At 55.6% G+C, this 17,781-nt stretch overlaps 1 protein-coding gene and 2 gene segments (V, D, J or C); all 3 read left to right on the top strand.

Annotated features, from left to right (window-relative positions):
• Positions 1-1,237: 1,237 nt before the first annotated feature.
• On the top strand, positions 1,238-3,641 carry LOC129195229 (uncharacterized). Its single transcript, XM_054801063.1, has 3 exons — positions 1,238-1,289; positions 1,629-1,991; positions 3,427-3,641. Exons 1-3 carry the CDS (start codon positions 1,238-1,240, stop codon positions 3,639-3,641), a joined length of 630 nt encoding a protein of 209 aa, XP_054657038.1.
• Positions 3,642-9,222: 5,581 nt separating this feature from the next.
• On the top strand, positions 9,223-12,275 carry LOC129195228 (T cell receptor alpha variable 4-like; the record flags this gene model as incomplete). The annotated part of the segment is given in 3 exon segments: positions 9,223-9,274; positions 9,800-10,083; positions 12,219-12,275. Coding segments are annotated over 3 exon segments (393 nt in total), but the record flags the coding sequence as incomplete, so codon positions are not given.
• Positions 12,276-12,281: 6 nt separating this feature from the next.
• Positions 12,282-14,126, top strand: LOC129195227 (T cell receptor alpha variable 10-like). The segment is given in 3 exon segments: positions 12,282-12,327; positions 13,108-13,417; positions 14,054-14,126. Coding segments are annotated over 3 exon segments (429 nt in total).
• Positions 14,127-17,781: the final 3,655 nt, after the last annotated feature.

Raw genomic sequence — 17,781 nt, 5'->3', positions numbered from 1 at the left:
TACCTGAGGACAGGATCCCAGAACCCTGCACACAGCATGGCTGCTGACTTCTTGCACCACAAGGATGCCCCTGTTGAATCCCCTCCTGTTCAGCCTGAGGAATCAGGAGATGAAAGCTGACCTCACCAGGTGGTCTTGCAGGATGGGGCTAGGCTAGAGTCAGTAGGAATTCTCCCTCTACATGAGACACCTGTGGACTGAGGAAGAGGAGGGAGGATCATGGAGTTGTGAGTCATGATGCCAGCTGGGGAGAGAAGCTGCCTGAGAAAGTGCTGGAAAGGAGGGCTGGGTTTGTTCTTGTGTTTGAGAGGCAGGAAGGCTCCAGCTGGCTCCAGAAAGGTGCTCTTTCTCTCCCAGCAGCACTGATTTGTCCTCTCAGAGGTTCAGCTCCTCCCCCTGTACTTGTCCCACCTCCCCTGCTCGCCCTCCTTGCCCTGAGAACTGCCCTTCAGCACTTGCTTCCTCCTGCATTCGTGCCTGACAGTCCACACCTGCATGGCATCCCCTGGAGACTTGACCTGAGAGCTTGCTTTTCCTTTCATCTTGATGGATGCGAGCACCCAGCAGAACCCCGTGCCCTTTCCTTCCAGGTGTCGTTTCAAATGCCCAGTTTCCCAATGAGACACTTGGAGGAAATAAGAGTGCTGTAAAACCAGCAAGTACTTCACTTCCAAAACGTCCTGCCACGCCCTGTTGCTGTGCGGTTCCCGCTGGGCAGCAACACCTTCCCCGTGGCCGAGGTGCCCGTGGCCGGGGACAGCCTCTGCCTGCACACCCAGTGTCGCTGCGGGCAGCTCCGCTGCGGCCGCTCTGTCCCGCGGCGCCGCCTTCCTGCTGGCTCCGTGCTGCCAGCCGCTGTTCGCGGGGCTGCTGCCGACCTTTCACGGGCCACTCGGCCGGCGACAGCGGCTGCAAGGGCGGCAGGAGCAGCTGGAGGGGCCTCGGGGCGGGGTCGGTGTGGTTTTGGGGTACCTTGTCCCCGGGCAGCGGCACCTCCCGACCCGTTGCCGGGTTCCATGAGCTACGGCAGCGCCGGGTGTCCCCGCGACGGCGGCTCGTCCCGCTTTCGTCTGCGGGGGGACCAGGGCTCGACAGCGCCGCGTTCCCCGGCCCCGGCAGGGCTCAGCCCCGGGGTGGAGCTGGGCAGGGAAGGGAGGGGAGGGTAGGAAGCCCCGCGGGCGGAGCAGAGAGCCGGGGCTGGCGGGGGGCAGCGAGGCGCGGGGGGCAGAGCAACGGGATGCGGCGGTGCCGGGGCGCAGGGCTGGCGGGGCTGGCCGCGGTGCTTCTGGGTGCGTGGGGCTGGCGGGTGGTGGCGGGGCGCTGGACCTGGGGCTCGCCTCTGGCCCTCCAGCTTCTCTCTTTCTCCTTTCCTCTTCCCTTCTTCTCCTTCCTTTCTCCCCTCAATGACTCCCCCCTTCCAACTCTCATTCCTACACTCATCTCTCCACTAATTCTTAATGGGCACTGCCATTACTGCACATGTCGACAGCCTCTGGAAACCCTGCACCTCATCATCTCTGTATGGTCCTGGCTGCTTCTGCAGGATTTGTTCTGGGAAATAGCAGGCAGGGCTGCGTAGAAAGCAGATTTTCAGGGGTTTTTGTTTTTTTTTTTCTCCTTTCTGGCAGTGGCTGTGGGCAGAGCCCAGGTGCAGCAGGAGCCGTCGGCAGAGACCACCGAGGACACCGGCATCAACATCACTTGCTCACACCCAAAAATTGATGCAGACTTTACCCATTGGTATCGTCATTTCCCGGACCAACCACCACAGCTGATAGCAAATGCTGTCCAAGGCACCAAACCAGTGCCGGACCCGCCGGGGCGGCTGTGGGTGGCGGCAGACCGCCGGTCCAGCGCCCTGTGGCTCGCCCGGCCCCAGCGCGGGGACGCGGCGGTGTATTACTGCGCCGTGGGAGACACGGGGAGAGGAGCCGGGGCTGCGGCCGGGCACGAACCACGAAGCAGGAACGGCGGCGGGCGGGGCCGGGCGTGTGTGTCGGGGGCGGGGGGACAGCCCCGGCCGGGCCCGCCAGGGGGCGCTGCCGCTCCGCCCGCCGGGGCCGCCTCGCCCCGCCCGGCCCCGCCCGGCCCCGCGCCCCCGCACCCCTTCCCCCGACCGGCACCGGCAGCACCACCTCCTCCTTGCAGTCGGTGCCTGCGCTCAGCACCTCTTCTCCTTGATGGCTGCTGCGGAGCTGTGCTCCTGGAGGCAGCAAACAGCCACGCTTGCTCAGCGCTACACATGCAGGCTGACACGGTCCCTGCAAGGCAGGGAGGGCAGTAGGGTGTGTCCCACGAGGCTCTCTTGCTTCCCCAGAAAGGGCTCAGAGCGTTCTGGGTAACGTGACATCCTCTGGCCTGTCTGTAAAGGCCTGCTGCCAGCGTTGTCTCAGAAATGCATCTCAGAGGGCACAGATTCCCATCCTGCCCGTGTCAGGCTGGTTCTTCTCTTGCCTCTGTCCTCCCCTTGCCAAGGCTGCTCAGCTGGTTTTGCCTTTTTTGAAGGCAAAGTGACAGCTGTACGTCCTTCACGTGAGGACATGACACAGGGATTTCACGGTTCATTTCATGAAACCAAATGCTCCAGAGAGATGCTCAGCATCATGATGTCTCATCGTAGCTCAGCTCCCTTGTGCAAACACATCAGCAGCTCCCACCCAGTATTTTTTCCCTTCCCAAGGACATGCACAGGGATCTCAACCCAAGGTTATTATTAACACAAACAGGCTCCCTGGGCATTTCAATTAGGCAGTGAATAATAGCGCAATTAAGAAACCAACGCACCCAGGAATTACCAGACATGGAAGGAGTTGCAACAGGCATCAGCCCTCACATGGCAAAGGTGCATTCCAACAAACCACAAATGTTTGTCAGAGCTCTGCCAAGTTGTCTTTACCGTGGTCTACCACCTACTCCTCAGCCCTGGCAGGGCCAGACCTTCAGCTGGGCAAACTGCTTACCTTGCCTTCCCACAATGGTTGATTTTCTTCCTCTGACACCAACAGACACAAAGGATTTACTCCAGCACACCTTTGGTTCCACCCTCCAGCCTGGGTAGCTGATTCCTTCAGGACTTAACAAAGCTGTTCCAAACAGGGCAGTACGTTGACCCAAAGGGAATACAAATGTAGTTAAGCAGGGTGACCTCCCCAGGTGGCACGTGGCCCTGCTTGTCTTTGACTTCTCCATGTGTCTCCTAACCATGGTGGGAATAGCCTCGTCCTTGTCACTGTGGGCAGTGAGCAGCCCCTGAGTGTCCCGATGCATTTCTTCCTTGGCAGGCTTTCCTTCTTGGAGATCTGCTGCACCAGCACTGTTGTCCTCAAAATGCTGGAGACTTTCCTTGCCACCAGAACTACCATTTGTGTTTCCCCCTTTCATTTTTCCACTTCTTCCTGTGTATGACTGAGTTCCTGATCCTCTCAGCTGTGGGGTTGTTTTTGATCATTATGTCATCATATGCAAACTGCTTGGTGAAAAACACTATCATGACAAAGAAGGTCTACTTCCTCGCAGTACTGGGAGGATGTGCCGTGGGCTTTGTGGTCATCTTGTCCCAGGTGGCTCTGCTGCTGCTGCAGCCTCCTTTCTGCACAAAGAAGGTTGTTGACCATTTCTACTGTCATGCTGGGCCAGCGTGAGCATGGCCTGTTTGAGATGGGTTGACTTTGGCTGGCTGTCAGATGGCCATGAAGCTGCTCTATCACTTCCCATCCTTCAACAAGACAGGCAGAGAAAATACAACAAAAGGCTCGTGGGTTGAGACAAGGACGGGGAGATCACTCAGCAATTACCGTCATGGGCAAAACAGATTCGACTTGAGGAAATTAATTTCATTTATTGCTGGTTTAGAAGAGAGTAGGATAATGAGAAATAAGAACAAATCTAAAACCACCTTCCCCCTACACCTCCCTTCTTGCCAGGCTCAACTTCACTCCTGAATTCTCTGCCTCTTGCCCCTGAGCAGCACAGGGGGAAGGGGAATGGGGGTTGCATTCAGTTCATAGCACGATTTCTCAGCCTCTCCTTCCTTGCCCCATAAACCAACTACATTCCACTCCTCACTTCTGTCAATCACATAGATAAGAATTACCAGTACTATACACATCCCGCACATAATCTACAATGTTCACAAACTTCACTTACATCAACAAAAGACTTCCTCACACCAAAATCAAGATAACACCATCACAGCACCAACAAAAGTGGACAATTTACAGACACTCCACTCCTCGTCGCACAATTATGCCACTCTCTGGTCGAGGGAGGTGATTGTCCCACTCTTCATGGCGGTGGTGTGGCCCCACCTCCAGTACTGTGTGCAGGTTTGGGCACCTCAGCATAAGAAGGACATCAAACTATTGGAGCGTGTGCAGAGGAGGGTGACAATGATGGTGCAAGGTCTCAAGGGCAAGACTGATGAGGAGCAGCTGAGGTCACTTGGTTGGTTCAGCTTGGAGAAGAGAAGGCTGAAGGGTGACCTCGTTGCAGTCCACTACTTCCTCAAGGGGGGCAGTGGAGGGGGAGGAGCTGATCTCCTCTCCTAGTGACCAGCAATAGGAGACATAGAAATGGTATGAAGCTGCTTCAGGGAAGTTCAGATTGAACATCAGGAAAAGGTTCTTCACTAAGGGGGTGATAGCTCACTGGAACAGGTTCCCCAGGGAAGTGGTCACAGCACCAAGCCTGTCAGAGTTGTAGGAGCATCTGGACAATGCTCTTAGTCATGTGGTTTAGTTTTAGGTTGTCCTGTGAGGAGGAGGGAGTTGAACTCAATGATCCTTATGGGTCCGTTCCACCCTGAGACAGTCTATGATTGTATGATTCTCTGATGACACCGTACACATAAAAACACGTGCATGCACACCCAGTTACACAGGAACACGTGCGTGTGCACACAGACACACATTCATCCCTGAGACTTGTCCTCACATAAATGTTCACATGTGTTCGTGTTCACTTGCACACTCACACTTGCATGGAGGTACATATCCAAGCTCGTGTACAAACACAGATGTATATGTGCTCGTCTGCACACATTTATGCCCACGCATGTACACACACATGCACACTGACACCGCACACACTTACTTGCTCATCTGCAAAAAACATGCACGTACGCAAATACATGCACAGACACACTGAGAAATGCCCTTGTTCACACACACACAGAGGCAGACACTCACTCTCGCGTGTGCTTTTGCAAATGCACACGCAAGTGCAAACAGACAGGCACAAATTCACCCCCAGGCACAGACAGATGTGTATGCACATGAGGAAGCACAGCCTCTCCCCACACACCCTGAGAACTAGGACTCCACCGGCCAGCTTCTGCCTCTGTGCCTGTGACACCTTGAGGCAAGGCCTTGAAAGCCCAGTGCTGCGAAGGTAAATGAGGCATGAGAGACAAAGTCAAAGCTAGAGACCATCCCTATTGCTGCAGCTCCAGGTGTTCACCACCTTACAAGTCCAAATAACCTCAAAGTCTGAGAAGCTCTGGCCCACCCCTGGTGATCACCGTAGGGCAATTGTGGGGGTCTGGGAGCAGTTTCAGCTTCATCCCAGGGAGAGGTGCCGCCCTGACATGCTCAGATGGCAGTGAAGGGTTGTGTGTCTGAGGTGAGCAGATGGCCTGCAGCTGCAAATGGTGAGGCTGGGAGACCAGAGAGGAAGCTGGCCTGATGAAGTTGCCTCAAGAGAAACACCCTCTCTTCAAAAGGCAAACAAATCTGAATTAGCAGGTGGCATGAGGAGGAGATTTCAAACTGCCCGAGGCAAAGTGTCTGTCAGTTAACATGACTCATGAGAGCTCATGGAGCTGCACTGCTGAGAAGTTGGTCTCCGCATGTGCTTTTAACACTGGAACTGTCTCCAGAGCCACAGGAGTGGTGGCAGGAGGGTGTGCTCGGCAGTGCATAGGCACCAGGAGGACAAACCTTGTGCCCTGAGAGCCTCCCAGCAGGGCTGGCATTTTCCCAGGGTCCTCACCTGGCCTGAAAGGCTCCCATTCAGATCTCCCCCTACTCTGACCTACCTCCCTTGGAAGGAGTCCAGCTCCTAGCTGCGCTCTGCAAGTGCAGCACAGGAAGCATGGTGCCAGCCAGATGGGTTTCTTAGAAATCTTCTGGGAAATCAGCTGCAGCACTGCTAAATGAGCTGCTGTCGTTGTTAGCCTTGGGCAGCCATACTAGATGTGTACCATGTGTGCAAAAAGCATGCCTGTGAGCCTGAGGGCGAGGGTCCTTAGTTTGTGAACACTTGACTCCTCTCCAGGGAGAAGTGAGACCTGGGCAGCAGAGCTCTAGAGTTGGAGAAAGCCCTGGGAAGTGTCCTCATGCTTGCAAGCAGAGAACTGATGTCTTTGTTCCTGACACAGGCACACAAATGTGTGCTGATCCTCCTCATCCTTCTCCCGCTGTGCAGGAGGCTGCATCAATCATCCCTCCTCTGAGCAGGTTCTGGCAACCCTGCTCCTCCTTCCTCTGCCAGTCAGCCTGAGACCCTGTTTTTGCAAGGGTTTTATCCAAGTTACACTGCTGGAAGGTCCTGATATTTCAAGAGGTCCTGGCCACAGGAGCTGCCGAGATGTGTTCTGGTGATTTTTGCATTGTGTTGTCCCCTGCACAGACACCTCCATTGCTGCTCCAGATGGCATTTGGTGTAGATTCAAGGGACAGCACAGGCACTGACTGTGTCTGGGGAACGCTCTCTGGTGACCCAGGTCCTCTCATAGAATTGTAGAATGGTTTAGGCTGGAAGAGACCTTTAAAAGTCATCTAGTTCTAGGCTCCTGCAATGAGCAGGGGTATCTTCAACTAGATCACGTTGCTCAGGGCCCCCTCCAACCTGACCTTGAATGTTCCCAGGGACAGGGCATCCACAGACTCTCTGGGCAGCCAGTTCCAGGGTTTCACCACCCTCATTGTCAACAATTTCTTCCTTATAGCTACTCTGAATCGACCCTCTTTTAGTTTAAAACCATGACCCCTTGTCCTATCGCTACAGGCCCTACCTCTTAGAAGTCCCCTTTAAGTATTGAAAGGCCTTCCCAGAGCCTTCCCTTCTCCAGGCTAAACAACCCCAACTGCTTCAGCCTTTCCTCAAAGGAGAGGTGTTCTACCCCTCTGACCATTTTTGTGGCCCTTCTCTGGACCCACTGCAACAAGTCTGTTTCTGTCCTGTGCTGAGGACTCCGGAGCTGGATGCAGTATTCCAGGTGGAGTCTCACCAGAGCAGAGTAGGGGGCCAGAATTATCTCCCTTGACCTGTTGGCCACGCTTGTTTTGATGCAGCCCTGGATATGGTTGGCTTTGTGGGCTGTGAGTGCACATTGCCACCTTATGTCCAGTTTTCCATCCACCAGTACCGCCAAGTCCTTCTCAGCAGGGCTGCTCTCAATCCCTTCATCCCCCAGCCTGTGTTGATACCAGGAGCTGGCCTTGAGGTTCACATGGGCCCGATCCTTGAGCTTGTCCAGGTCCCTCGGGATGGCATCCTGTCCCTCATGTGTTTCATCCGCACCATTCAGCTTGGTGTCATCCTCAAATTTGCTGAGGGTGCAATCAATCCCACTGTCTATGTCACTGAGGAAGATATTAAACAGTACTGGTCCCCATACGGACCCCTGAGGGACACCTCTCATCACTGATCTCCATCTGGACACTGAACCATTGACCACTACCCTCTGGATGTGACCATCCGGACAATTCCTTATCCACTGAACAGTCCACTCATCAAATCCATCTCTCTCCTATTTAGAGAGAAAGATGTTGTGGGGGACTGTGTCAAGGCCTCACAGAAGTCCACACAGATGACATCAGTAGCTCTTCCCTCGCCCAGACAGTTCCTCTCTTAGCATGACAGGTTATTTCTTGTAAGGCTAAAGAAGTCCGTTTATTCTCAAAAGTGTTTCTGAGAAATTAAGCGTGTCTTTCCTGAAATCCAGGAAATGTTCTCCCTCCTGGGACTGAAATTCCTTTGGGCGGGCGACTCTTCCATTAGACGTGCTGGCCAATGCCAACCCAAAGTCACAAACGGGCAGAGATCCCAAAGACACCGTGTCACCTAAACCACTCGTCCAGATAGATGACCGAGACCCACTTGGCGCTGCTTGACAGACTGCCCCCTTCACTGCACCACACTGCTACACACCAGACGGGCAAGGAGTGTCTGTCCCAGACTGGGAGAAGAGCTGCAATTGCACCTTGGACTTCAGTGAGCACCACAGCGCTAAGCTGAAATGAAGCTTTGAGTAGCTCTGCTGCTTGTTAGATGCTCTGTTAGTTGTCAGGGCATATCCAGCATTTGAGCTGTCAGGATGAGACTTGTAGGGATTAAGTCCAGTCACCTCCACACTCCAGGGCCCAGGAGCCCAGGACAGTCCCTCCTGGCCCAGGGACCTTCCTTCCCCAGCCAGCTGTCCTCTGGCTGCCTTCCCCTTCATTCCTGCCCTGCGGGGCTCCTGCAGCCAGACAGGGCCTTTCAGGCTGGCTGAGCACAGGATGGCTTAGGGCTCCATGGAAATTCTTCCAGTCCCCTCATGGCCTTGCTGGGCCTTGTTACTCTCCCTGGGGGCAGGCCTGCTTCTGGAATCCATCCCTCTCATGTCCCAGGTCCCTGAGGCGGTGGTTGTTTCAGGGAGGTGATTTGCCACACTGCCGCCTTAGCTCTCACCTTCTCTCTGTCCTGCGCCTGTGCTCCATGGACGTAGAGTGCATCTCCATGCCTGCAAAGCAGGTGGGAGATGTCAGGCCAGGTCCCTGCTTTTGGTGGGGAAGTACTTGTGCCATGCACGGCATGACAGTAGTACTGGTGCCACAGGGAAGTCCCAGCCCTGGGCAAAGACACAACCGGGCTGTGCTGTCAGAAGAAGTGCTGCCTCTGCCAGCAGGGATTCTCTCTGTGGCAAGCCAGGAGAGGGTGAGCCCAGGGTGCTGAGCCCAGCCATCCCTCTCCCGTCCCGCCAACCCCGGCCCTGACTCCTCCGTGGGCCACGGCCGCGGCCAGAGCCCCGCTGCCGCCGCTCTCGCCTCCCTCTGCGCCCCACAAGGGCCGAGGCGAGACCTGGAAACACGCCATCGCAGGGCAGGAGAGGGGACGGGAGGGGACGGGAGGGGAGGGGACGGGAAGGGAGGAGGGAAGGGGAGGTGGCGAAGAGGAGTATCCGGAGCAGAGAGCCGGGGCTGGCGGGGGGCAGCGAGGCGCGGGCGGCAGAGCGGCGGGATGCGGCGGTGCCGGGGCGCAGGGCTGGCGGGGCTGGCCGCGGTGCTCCTGGGTGCGTGGGGCTGGCGGTGGTGGGGGCGGGGGACCGGGCCGGTGCTGAGCTTGGGGTGTTCCCCGCAGGTCCCTGGAGGCTGCCGTCCCCTCTGGCTTCTTCACGGACCTCGGCTCCCGAGCCATCCTCCCGTTCATCTCTCCCTCTGCTACCATTCCACATTCCCTCTGAAAACTCAACGCTCTATTCTTTGTCGAAGACGCCCTATTTTCTACTCCCCCCCGTGCCTTTCCATATAATTCATGCAATCATTCCCTCCCACTTGCTACTTTCTTTCTTTCCTTTATCCCCCTTTTCTCTTCAGTGACTCCCCCCTCTTCCACCTATCATTCATACCTTCCTTTCTCCACCAAGTATTAATGGGCACTTACTGCACATTTGGATATCCTCTGAAAACCCGTCTCCTCATCATCTCTGTATGGTCCTGGCTGCTTCTGGGGGATTTCCTCTGGGAAACGGCAGGCAGGACTGGGCAGAAAACAGGTTTTGAAATTTTTTCCCCTCTCTTTTTCTGCTTTCTGGCAGTGGCTGTGGGCAGAGCCCAGGTGCAGCAGGAGCCGTCGGCAGAGACCTCCGAGGGCACCGGCATCAACATCAACTGCTCACACCCCAACAGAAAGGCTTACGACTTCATCTACTGGTACCGTCAGCTCCCGGGCCGAGGCCCCGCATTCCTCGTGAGCGCTCTTAAAGAGTCCAAAGAGGTGCCGGACCCGCCGGGGCGGCTGTGGGTGGCGGCAGACCGCCGGTCCAGCGCCCTGTGGCTCGCCCGGCCCCGGCGCGGGGACGCGGCGGTGTATTACTGCGCCGTGGGAGACACGGGGAGAGGAGCCGGGGCTGCGGCCGGGCACGAACCACGAAGCAGGAACGGCGGCGGGCGGGGCCGGGCGTGTGTGTCGGGGGCGGGGGGACAGCCCCGGCCGGGCCCGCCAGGGGGCGCTGCCGCTCCGCCCGCCGGGGCCGCCTCGCCCCGCCCGGCCCGCCCGGCCCCGCGCCCCACGCCCCTTCCCCTGCCCGACCGGCACCGGGATCGGGCCCGCCGAGGCCCCGCAGACCCCGCAGCCCCGTCCGGGACGTGCCCCCGACCCGCAGAAACCTTCTCCCGCCCCTCACCCCATGCTCACCCCCGCACTCCCACCGGGACGCAGACAGAAATCACCCGACACGGTGACGGCAGCGGCAGCGGGGCAGGAATCGCGGCTGGCTCGGTGGCGGTGTCTGGCGGTGCCCGGGCAGGAGCGATTGCAGCCGCCGGCCCCGCTGGCTCCCGGAGAGGAGCAGCGCCTTGCTGCTGTGCAGGGGGAGGCGGGCAGCAGAGATCCTCCTGCCCACGGGCAGCCGGACAGCCCTCGCTCCTGCCGCAGGGACCAAGGGGGCATGGCAGCGCCTGGGCATCTCTTTCATCCCACTGACATTGCCAGGCCCTGGTCGAACAGAAAGACCCAGCTGAACCACTGCCAATACAAGGCCTTGCTTTGAAACCTCAACCAGAAATGCTTTCTTGGTAACTCTGTAAATCAGCTCTGAGACACAGTTACAAACTGATTCCTCTGGCTCCACAGTCCACTTCCCGATTGCTCCTGTGGGTGTTGGAGAGGCATCCTTTCGAGCCCGTAGTTCTACCTGGCCACCAATGCGAGAACGAGATACTGATTCTCACAGACACCTACAAGTGTATCCCACAGTGGCTAGTGCTCAGGACAGAGAGCTTGTTGCACAGGATTCCCCTTCACCTCCAATTAAGAGCCTTTGGTGTTGAAGTCCAGGAGGTAGGAGAGAAGCTTGGGCTGGGCACTTGTTGAATGACACATCTGAGACTCAAGGTCCAAGCTCAGCAGTGAGCCACAAAGAGATTTGCTAAGTTGCCCTACGGGGCTGAAGGTCTGAGGTGAGTGAGAACTGGAAAGAGGCCCCTGATCATGGGGTCCTGGGCCCCTCCAGTCCCCAATGTGGCCTGTGTGGCTGTAGGAGCTGGCACAACTGTGAACGTCCGTGTTCACAGGCTTCCGAGGCAGGCAGGAAAGGTTCAGCCCTCTTCCCTGCTTCAGCTGGGGACTGGTGTGGCAGCTGTCGCTGTATTACAAGGGAACTGCTTTGCAGTCACTGGAGAGCAGAGGGCAGTCCACTGTCCTGCTGCCATGGTCTCGACAAACAACAGGATGCTGAAGGCCTTGTGGGAGCAGGGTTGTGAATGGGGGCTGCTATGCTGATAACCTGCTTCCTGCAGTCCCTGCCAAGCGTGTGAGCAAAGGTCCCTGGGTGAGAAGTGGCAGAGGAGCCCTGCTCCAGACATTAAAACCAAGTGGCCCTTTTGCTTGCCTGAGTATTGGGGTTCTGGGGCCCAGGGTGGGACAAGCAGCTGGGGGTTGTGGGTAATGTGGGTAGGCGAAGGGACACAGAGGGACTGCCTCTACAAGAGAGAGCTGTGTTGCAGAGTCTTCTTCCTGCCAGAGGGAGGGAGCGTGTCTGTCCCTGTGCAGCTGTTTTCGGCAGCAGATGCTCTTTACAGTTGTGTTTCTCTTCAGGTGCCTCCTCTATGGCCAGAGGTGAAGGGAAAGAGTGTGCAACACCTGGGCCCAGGCACTTCCTTGTGTGCCTGCTCCTTTCTCCATCCGGACACTCCCAGGGACAGGGTGGACATGGGTGGGTGCAGGGGTGCCTTCTCCATCTCCTGCAGGGCTGGGTGCAGGCCTGTGCAGCTGACTAGGTGGTTGATGTCAGGAGAAGTTTGTGAGGGATGCCTGTCCCTTTGATGGACGTGTCATACTGAAACCATGAGTCAGTTATCTCTCTAGCGGGCTTTCCCAAGAGGGGTCTGTGGTAGAGGTGTAGGGACAGACCGAAAGAGGCCTGCCTGGAGCAGCAGGGAGAGAGTTTTGCTCCACCCTCTGGGCTGTGGTTTGGAGGCCTCTTTGATCTGGCAGAGGCAGCAGAAGATGGGAAGTTGCAAGCATCAGGACCCTCGTGCTGGCAGGTCCTTGGGCACCCCACGAAGGAAGAGCGTGACATGGTCCTCATTTTCCTGGCAGCCCTGGTGGAACTGGCAGACTTTGGTGAGATGTGACTTTCAGGCTGGGGAGAATGAGGCAAGGGTTTGTGCAGCTGGTGGTGGAAGCGGGGAGACGTGAGTCCTGACTCCCCAGGGAAACTGGGAGTGTTTCTGTAGGGAGAGCAGGGGCTGCAGACGGGTACAGCAAATAATCTGGGACATGTCAGGAGGAATGGGCATAAGGGGAGGAACATGACCTCACTTTACATTGGCAGGTACTGAGCATTCCTGAATGTGCCGCTAATACATAGGCAGCCTGAAAGAAGGAAAGCTGCTAGGGAATGGAGCAATGAGGCATCTAGGAGCTTCTCTCCTAGATGTATTGCAGACAATGCTACCAGTCTCTGTAGGGGTGGTCGTAAACCTTGGGGGACAAACAGTGAAGGCTAACTCGGTGCAAGAGGAGCTGAAACGGGGCAAGGTCAGAGGACGTGTTGTGCCACATGGAGGAGCTGTTCTAGCAAGAAGATATGGTCAGAGGTGGGAGAGGAGCAGCTCACATCTTCTACTGCTGAAGGAGAGACGAGCAGTTAACATAGCTCAGAGGCAGATATGGAGAGAATCAGTGGACTGAAAGACCAGCGTGAAAAGCAGGGAGATGGGGCTGGGAGGGTGAGAAGTGACAAGAACCTGCAGAAAGAAGTGTGCAGGGACAAACAGCTCAGCGTTTCAGAGGCTTCAGAGAAAAGTGAGATGGGAAGTGGGGACAGTTAGCAAGCTGATGAAGTGACAGATGGACACAGACACAGGCAAGCAAAGCTGAAAGCTCTTTCTGGCTTTACAGGTCATGCCCAAAAGGACTCTGTGCTCCAGTTCCCAGCAGAAATGACCATCCAGGTGGGACACAACGCAACTCTGCACTGCAATTTCTCCACCAGCTATCCCAATCCATACATGTTTTGGTACCAGCAGTGCCAGACTCAGTCCCCTCAGATGCTGCTGCAGGTGGACAAATGGAAACCTCAAGTGGATTCAGGGAGGTTCTCCTCTACACTGTCTGTGGAGACCTCACAGGTGTTTCTGCATGTGCGGGATGCCGAGCTCCAGGACGGCACTGCCTATTTCTGTGCACTGAGCCCACAGCGGTGCTCACAGTATGAAGCACTGCACAGAAACGTGGGGCATGCTCTGAGGGGCGCTTCCCTCCCTGTCACTGCTTGCATATAGCTCTGAGCTCAGCCTGCCCAGCAGTGGCACCTGGAGGCTGTGGTGAGGCTGGATCTCTGCCTCCCTGGCCTGTGCTGCTGTGTAGCACATGGCAGCGTGACTTTTACAGCTGTGTCTAGATCCAGGGTCTTTGATGATGAAAAGGATCCAAGAAACCTGACCTGGAGCAGACCCATTGCAGGTTACACCACGCACAAGCCAAACCAGGCATGTAAATGCCCTCTCCTTAAAATAGCTGGTACACTGGAGCGAGTACTCAGGGCAAGCAACCTATCAGCTTGTCTTCTTGTTCCCTTTCCCTGTGCCTCCACTGATGGCCACAGCTGGAGAAGGAAGCTTGTGTTAGGAAGCACAACTGCTCTTATGGTTTTGCCACGTGGCCATAGTAGCCCAAGAAGGGAAGAGCTCTTCCTTGCCCCGCATCTGGATGTCAGCTAAACCCTCAGCAAGTGAAAAGACCCATCAGCCAAAGACAGGACAAGATTCTCTGTTCAAGCCCTTCCTGCACTCGTCCACTGCTGGAGAAGGGTCCTGCTCTTTTTCATGTCTCTTCTCCTTCTCAGGGGAATCACCAGTGCTGGAGGGAGCCCCTATGTTCCTGAGTCCATGCCAATTTCTCTGTCCAACAGCTGGTAACCACATCTCTGTGATCTTGTTTCCTCCCACAGGCAACAGGAATGGCTCTGGGGACGTATTCCCAGGCAATCCCACCCCAGCACTGCATGTGGAAGCTCATCTGGAGGGTGCTGACTTTCCAGCTTGATCTCACCCTCTGAGTTGGAATCTGTTGCTCCTGAAGCATCATCCAGGTCACCTGAGAAGCCCCAGGGTACTTAGTTGTTGTCCTACTGCTGTTCCAGGATGGCCTGCCTCTCCCAAGTGATGTGGGTCTGCTCTGCCAGCCCTGGTGGAGGCTTTGCGTGCCCCTATTTATCTCAGGGGACTCTAGGCAGCATTGATGGAGTGTGGACAGCAGCCCTCAGGGGCCTGCACTCCACTGTGTCTCAGGTCCCTTGAACATTTCATGTCCTGCTTGTGGTTGATCTCCAGGGCTGCAGAGGGCTTCAACACACCACAGACACGATTCTCCCCGCAAACCAACATCATCCCTAAGGAGGATTGAAAAGCAGTGATGGCTACCTGGGGACAGATCCAGGCTCAGGTAAAGTGCTGTCAGCCTGTGCAGGAGTGGCCCAACTCGTGAGGGGAAGGCTGGGTCAGTGCAAGGAGCGTTGAAATTCCTTTCTGCCTGTACAGGTGACACGCCCAAGGACTCTGTGCTCCAATTCCCTCCAGAAAGGACCATCCAGGCAGGACACAACACAACGCTGCACTGCAATTTCTCCACCACCGATCCCAATCCCTACATCTACTGGTACCAGCAGCTCCCAAACCAGTCCCCTCAGGTGCTGCTGTGGTGAGCAAGTACAAAGCTTGCGTGGATTCAGGGAGGTTCTCCTCTGTGCAGTCTGCAGAGGACTCCCAGGTGCTTCTGTGTGTGCAGGATGCAGAGCTCCATGACAGCACTTTCCCTCTGGATTCTGAGCCTACACCCGTGCCCTCAGTGTGCAGTACTGTGCAAAAAGGGGAGGGTGTACCCTGGGGAGCAATTCTTTCCCCACCTCTCCTTGCACGGAGGTCTAAGCTCATCCTGCCCAGCACCCACACACTGGTGCTGTGGTGAGGCTGGGTCTCTGCCTCCCCAGCCTGTGCAGCAGGGAGAAAAGCTGAGCATATTTCAATGAATCGCAGAATTGCTTATGCTGGGAGGCACCTTTTGAGACCATGCAGCCCCTGTTCAAGCCAGGTCACGTAGAGCAGGGTGCCCAGGACCATGTTCGGTCAGGTTTGTAAACTGGTGCCCACTGCTGCTTCTCCTGTCAGTTGGCACTACTGAGAAGACTCTCCTCTTCATTCCCTCCCATCACATATTTACACACATTGCCAAGATCCCCCACGAGCTTTCTCTTCCCCATGCTGAACACTGCCAGATCTCTCAGACTTTCTTCACCGGAATGACGCTTCAGTCCCTGCACCATTTTCCTGGGCTCACTCTGACATCTTTTTTGTACTTGGGAGCCCAGAACTGGCACTCCAGAGGTGGCCTGACAAGCGCGAAGTAGAGAGGAAGAGTCAGGTCCCTTGTCCTGCTGGCCACGCTCTTCCTACTGCAGCCCAGGATGCTGTTGGCCTTCCTTTCTCCCAGGGTGCATTGCCACGGCAGACTCAGAAACAACACTGATCTGCTGAAACCGAGCAGGACACAGCAGTGAGTATTCAGGAGCAATACCCCAGCTGCTTGTCCAGCTCTAACTCTTCCCTCAGTGTCCACCAATGACAACTGCTGGAGAAGGGGGCTCTTGGTAGGAGACATGACTGCTCCTGTGGCCTTCCCTCCTAGCCAAAGAAATCCAAGGAAGAAAAACGTCCTCCTAGCTGGGCATCTGGGGATCAGTGAAAGCCTCACCTTGTGAGCAAGACCCATCCGTCAGGCACTGGACAAGATTCCCTGTTCAACTGCCTGAGCTGTCCCCCTGCTTCTCATGTTTCTCCTCCAGCTCTGGGGACTCACCAGTACTTGGCTGGGGGGAGTCCCTGTGTCCCTGAGTCCCTCTGGATTCTCTGCCCAACACAAAAATGCTAGTGGATGCATTTCTGGGATGTGCATTACTGGGATCTAGTTTGTCCCTCTTTGCACACCTGTCTTGTTGCGCTAATTCTGTTTTGGAAAGCAAAGAGCTGGCCCTGGAGGGGGGAAAGCTCTGGGGGAAGCTGACAAAAGCAGCCATGGTGGCAGGCCGGTATAGTCTAGTTCCTGCAGTGATGTCCCCTCAGTAGGCCATGTCAGTGGCTGTTGGCAGTGAGGCCTTCCGAGATGGCAAAGGAAGATTAGGTTTTGTGGAAGAGATGGAATGGGGAGTATATCCAAAGGAGACATGGGTCAGAGGGAAAGAGAAGGAGGCAAAGAGAGTGAGTCACCTAGAGAAAAGTGTCTCTGTGAGGTACTGGAAGGTGGATGAGAAGCCCCATTCCCACCTGGATGAGGTAAGAAAGTGATGATTTGGATCCCACCTGGAGGTGGAATTCAGGTCTGTCCTCATGCTGGGCTGTACAGAAAGACCCGCGAGAGAGGATTCAGGGTCTTGTAGGAAACGCAGTATATCTGGGGAGAAAACAATACAGATTTTGGAATGTGGCAGTGCAAACTAACTTCTTCCAGAATGATATTTCAAGTGACCTGTGTTTCTACACCCACCTTACATCTCAAACCGTTTGCTCTTTTGTCCAATTTTTCCCTTTTCCTTCACGTTTGCAACCTCTCAGGCATCCTGAAAAGTGACTGCCATGGATTAGCATTGCTGCAGGTGTTGCAGGGAGACACTTGAAAGGTTGAACTCAAGATGGGGTTTCGTCCCGGAGCCTACCTTCAAAAGATCCAGCTTTCTCTGGGAACAGGAGCCTTTCAGCATCTTGAGGAGCTCACACACCTGAGGAACTTCAGCAGAGGTCACTGTAAAGGTTTGTGGAAGGTGAAAAGAGGTGGTTCACTAAGTCTGTTAGATGTAGTCCCTTTTCCATTCAAAGGAGCTGAGACCGTGACTCCGGAAATAGCTGGGCACTGGTGGTCTGTGGGTGGTGAGCAATTGTGCTCTACATCACTTGTTTTCCCTACTATTTACCCTCATTATTGTTGTTGTTGTTGTTGTTATTTTCCTCCTTTTCTGGCCTATTAAACTGTCTTTATGTCAACCCATGAGTTTTACCTTTTTTTCCACTTCTCTTCCCCATCCCACTGGGTGGGGGAGTGAGCGAACAGCAAACAGCTGTGTGGTTGTTTTAGCTGCCTGGTGGGTTAAAACACAACAGCCATACATGTCTTATCCTTGCAAATGTGAACAACAGCTCTTTAATGTCCCTGCAAAGCCTGACCTTCCTTCCTGAGATCATACACTTTTGCCATGCCTTGCCTCCCCTCGCCTCACCTTTTCTTTCCTTCACCATGCCAGGGGTTGCCCTTACCTTAATACTAGAGGCAGACACTGCCTCCTTCTCCACTGCACTGGGGCTTTGGGGCTCATCAAGCTGCCAGAGAAAATCCTCTCTATCTCCCTTTCACCTGCTCCAATGCTGTGCAGCTGGCTCACTTGCAGCTGCTTGCTCACTGGTGAATGCCAACCGCTTGCTGGGAATGATGAAGGAGCTTGGTGCCTGGGCGAAGGCACTCCAACCTGTGCCCTGTGGTTGGGCTGGTGCGTGCCCTGGGCCATTCAGGGACAGCTCATGATTCATG

Source organism: Grus americana, chromosome 22, assembly GCF_028858705.1.
Source record: "Grus americana isolate bGruAme1 chromosome 22, bGruAme1.mat, whole genome shotgun sequence".
NCBI lineage: Eukaryota > Metazoa > Chordata > Aves > Gruiformes > Gruidae > Grus > Grus americana.
The sequence above is the reverse complement of the archived record's forward strand: the minus strand, read 5'-3'. Positions and strand labels throughout refer to the sequence as shown.

Coding starts and splice junctions, on each gene's coding strand:
- LOC129195229 (XM_054801063.1), top strand. CDS start 1,238: ATGCGGCGGTGCCGGGGCGCAGGGCTGGCGGGGCTGGCCGCGGTGCTT. Junction 1,290..1,628: donor GCTGGCCGCGGTGCTTCTGG/GTGCGTGGGGCT, acceptor CCTTTCTGGCAG/TGGCTGTGGGCAGAGCCCAG. Junction 1,992..3,426: donor CGGCGGGCGGGGCCGGGCGT/GTGTGTCGGGGG, acceptor TGATCCTCTCAG/CTGTGGGGTTGTTTTTGATC.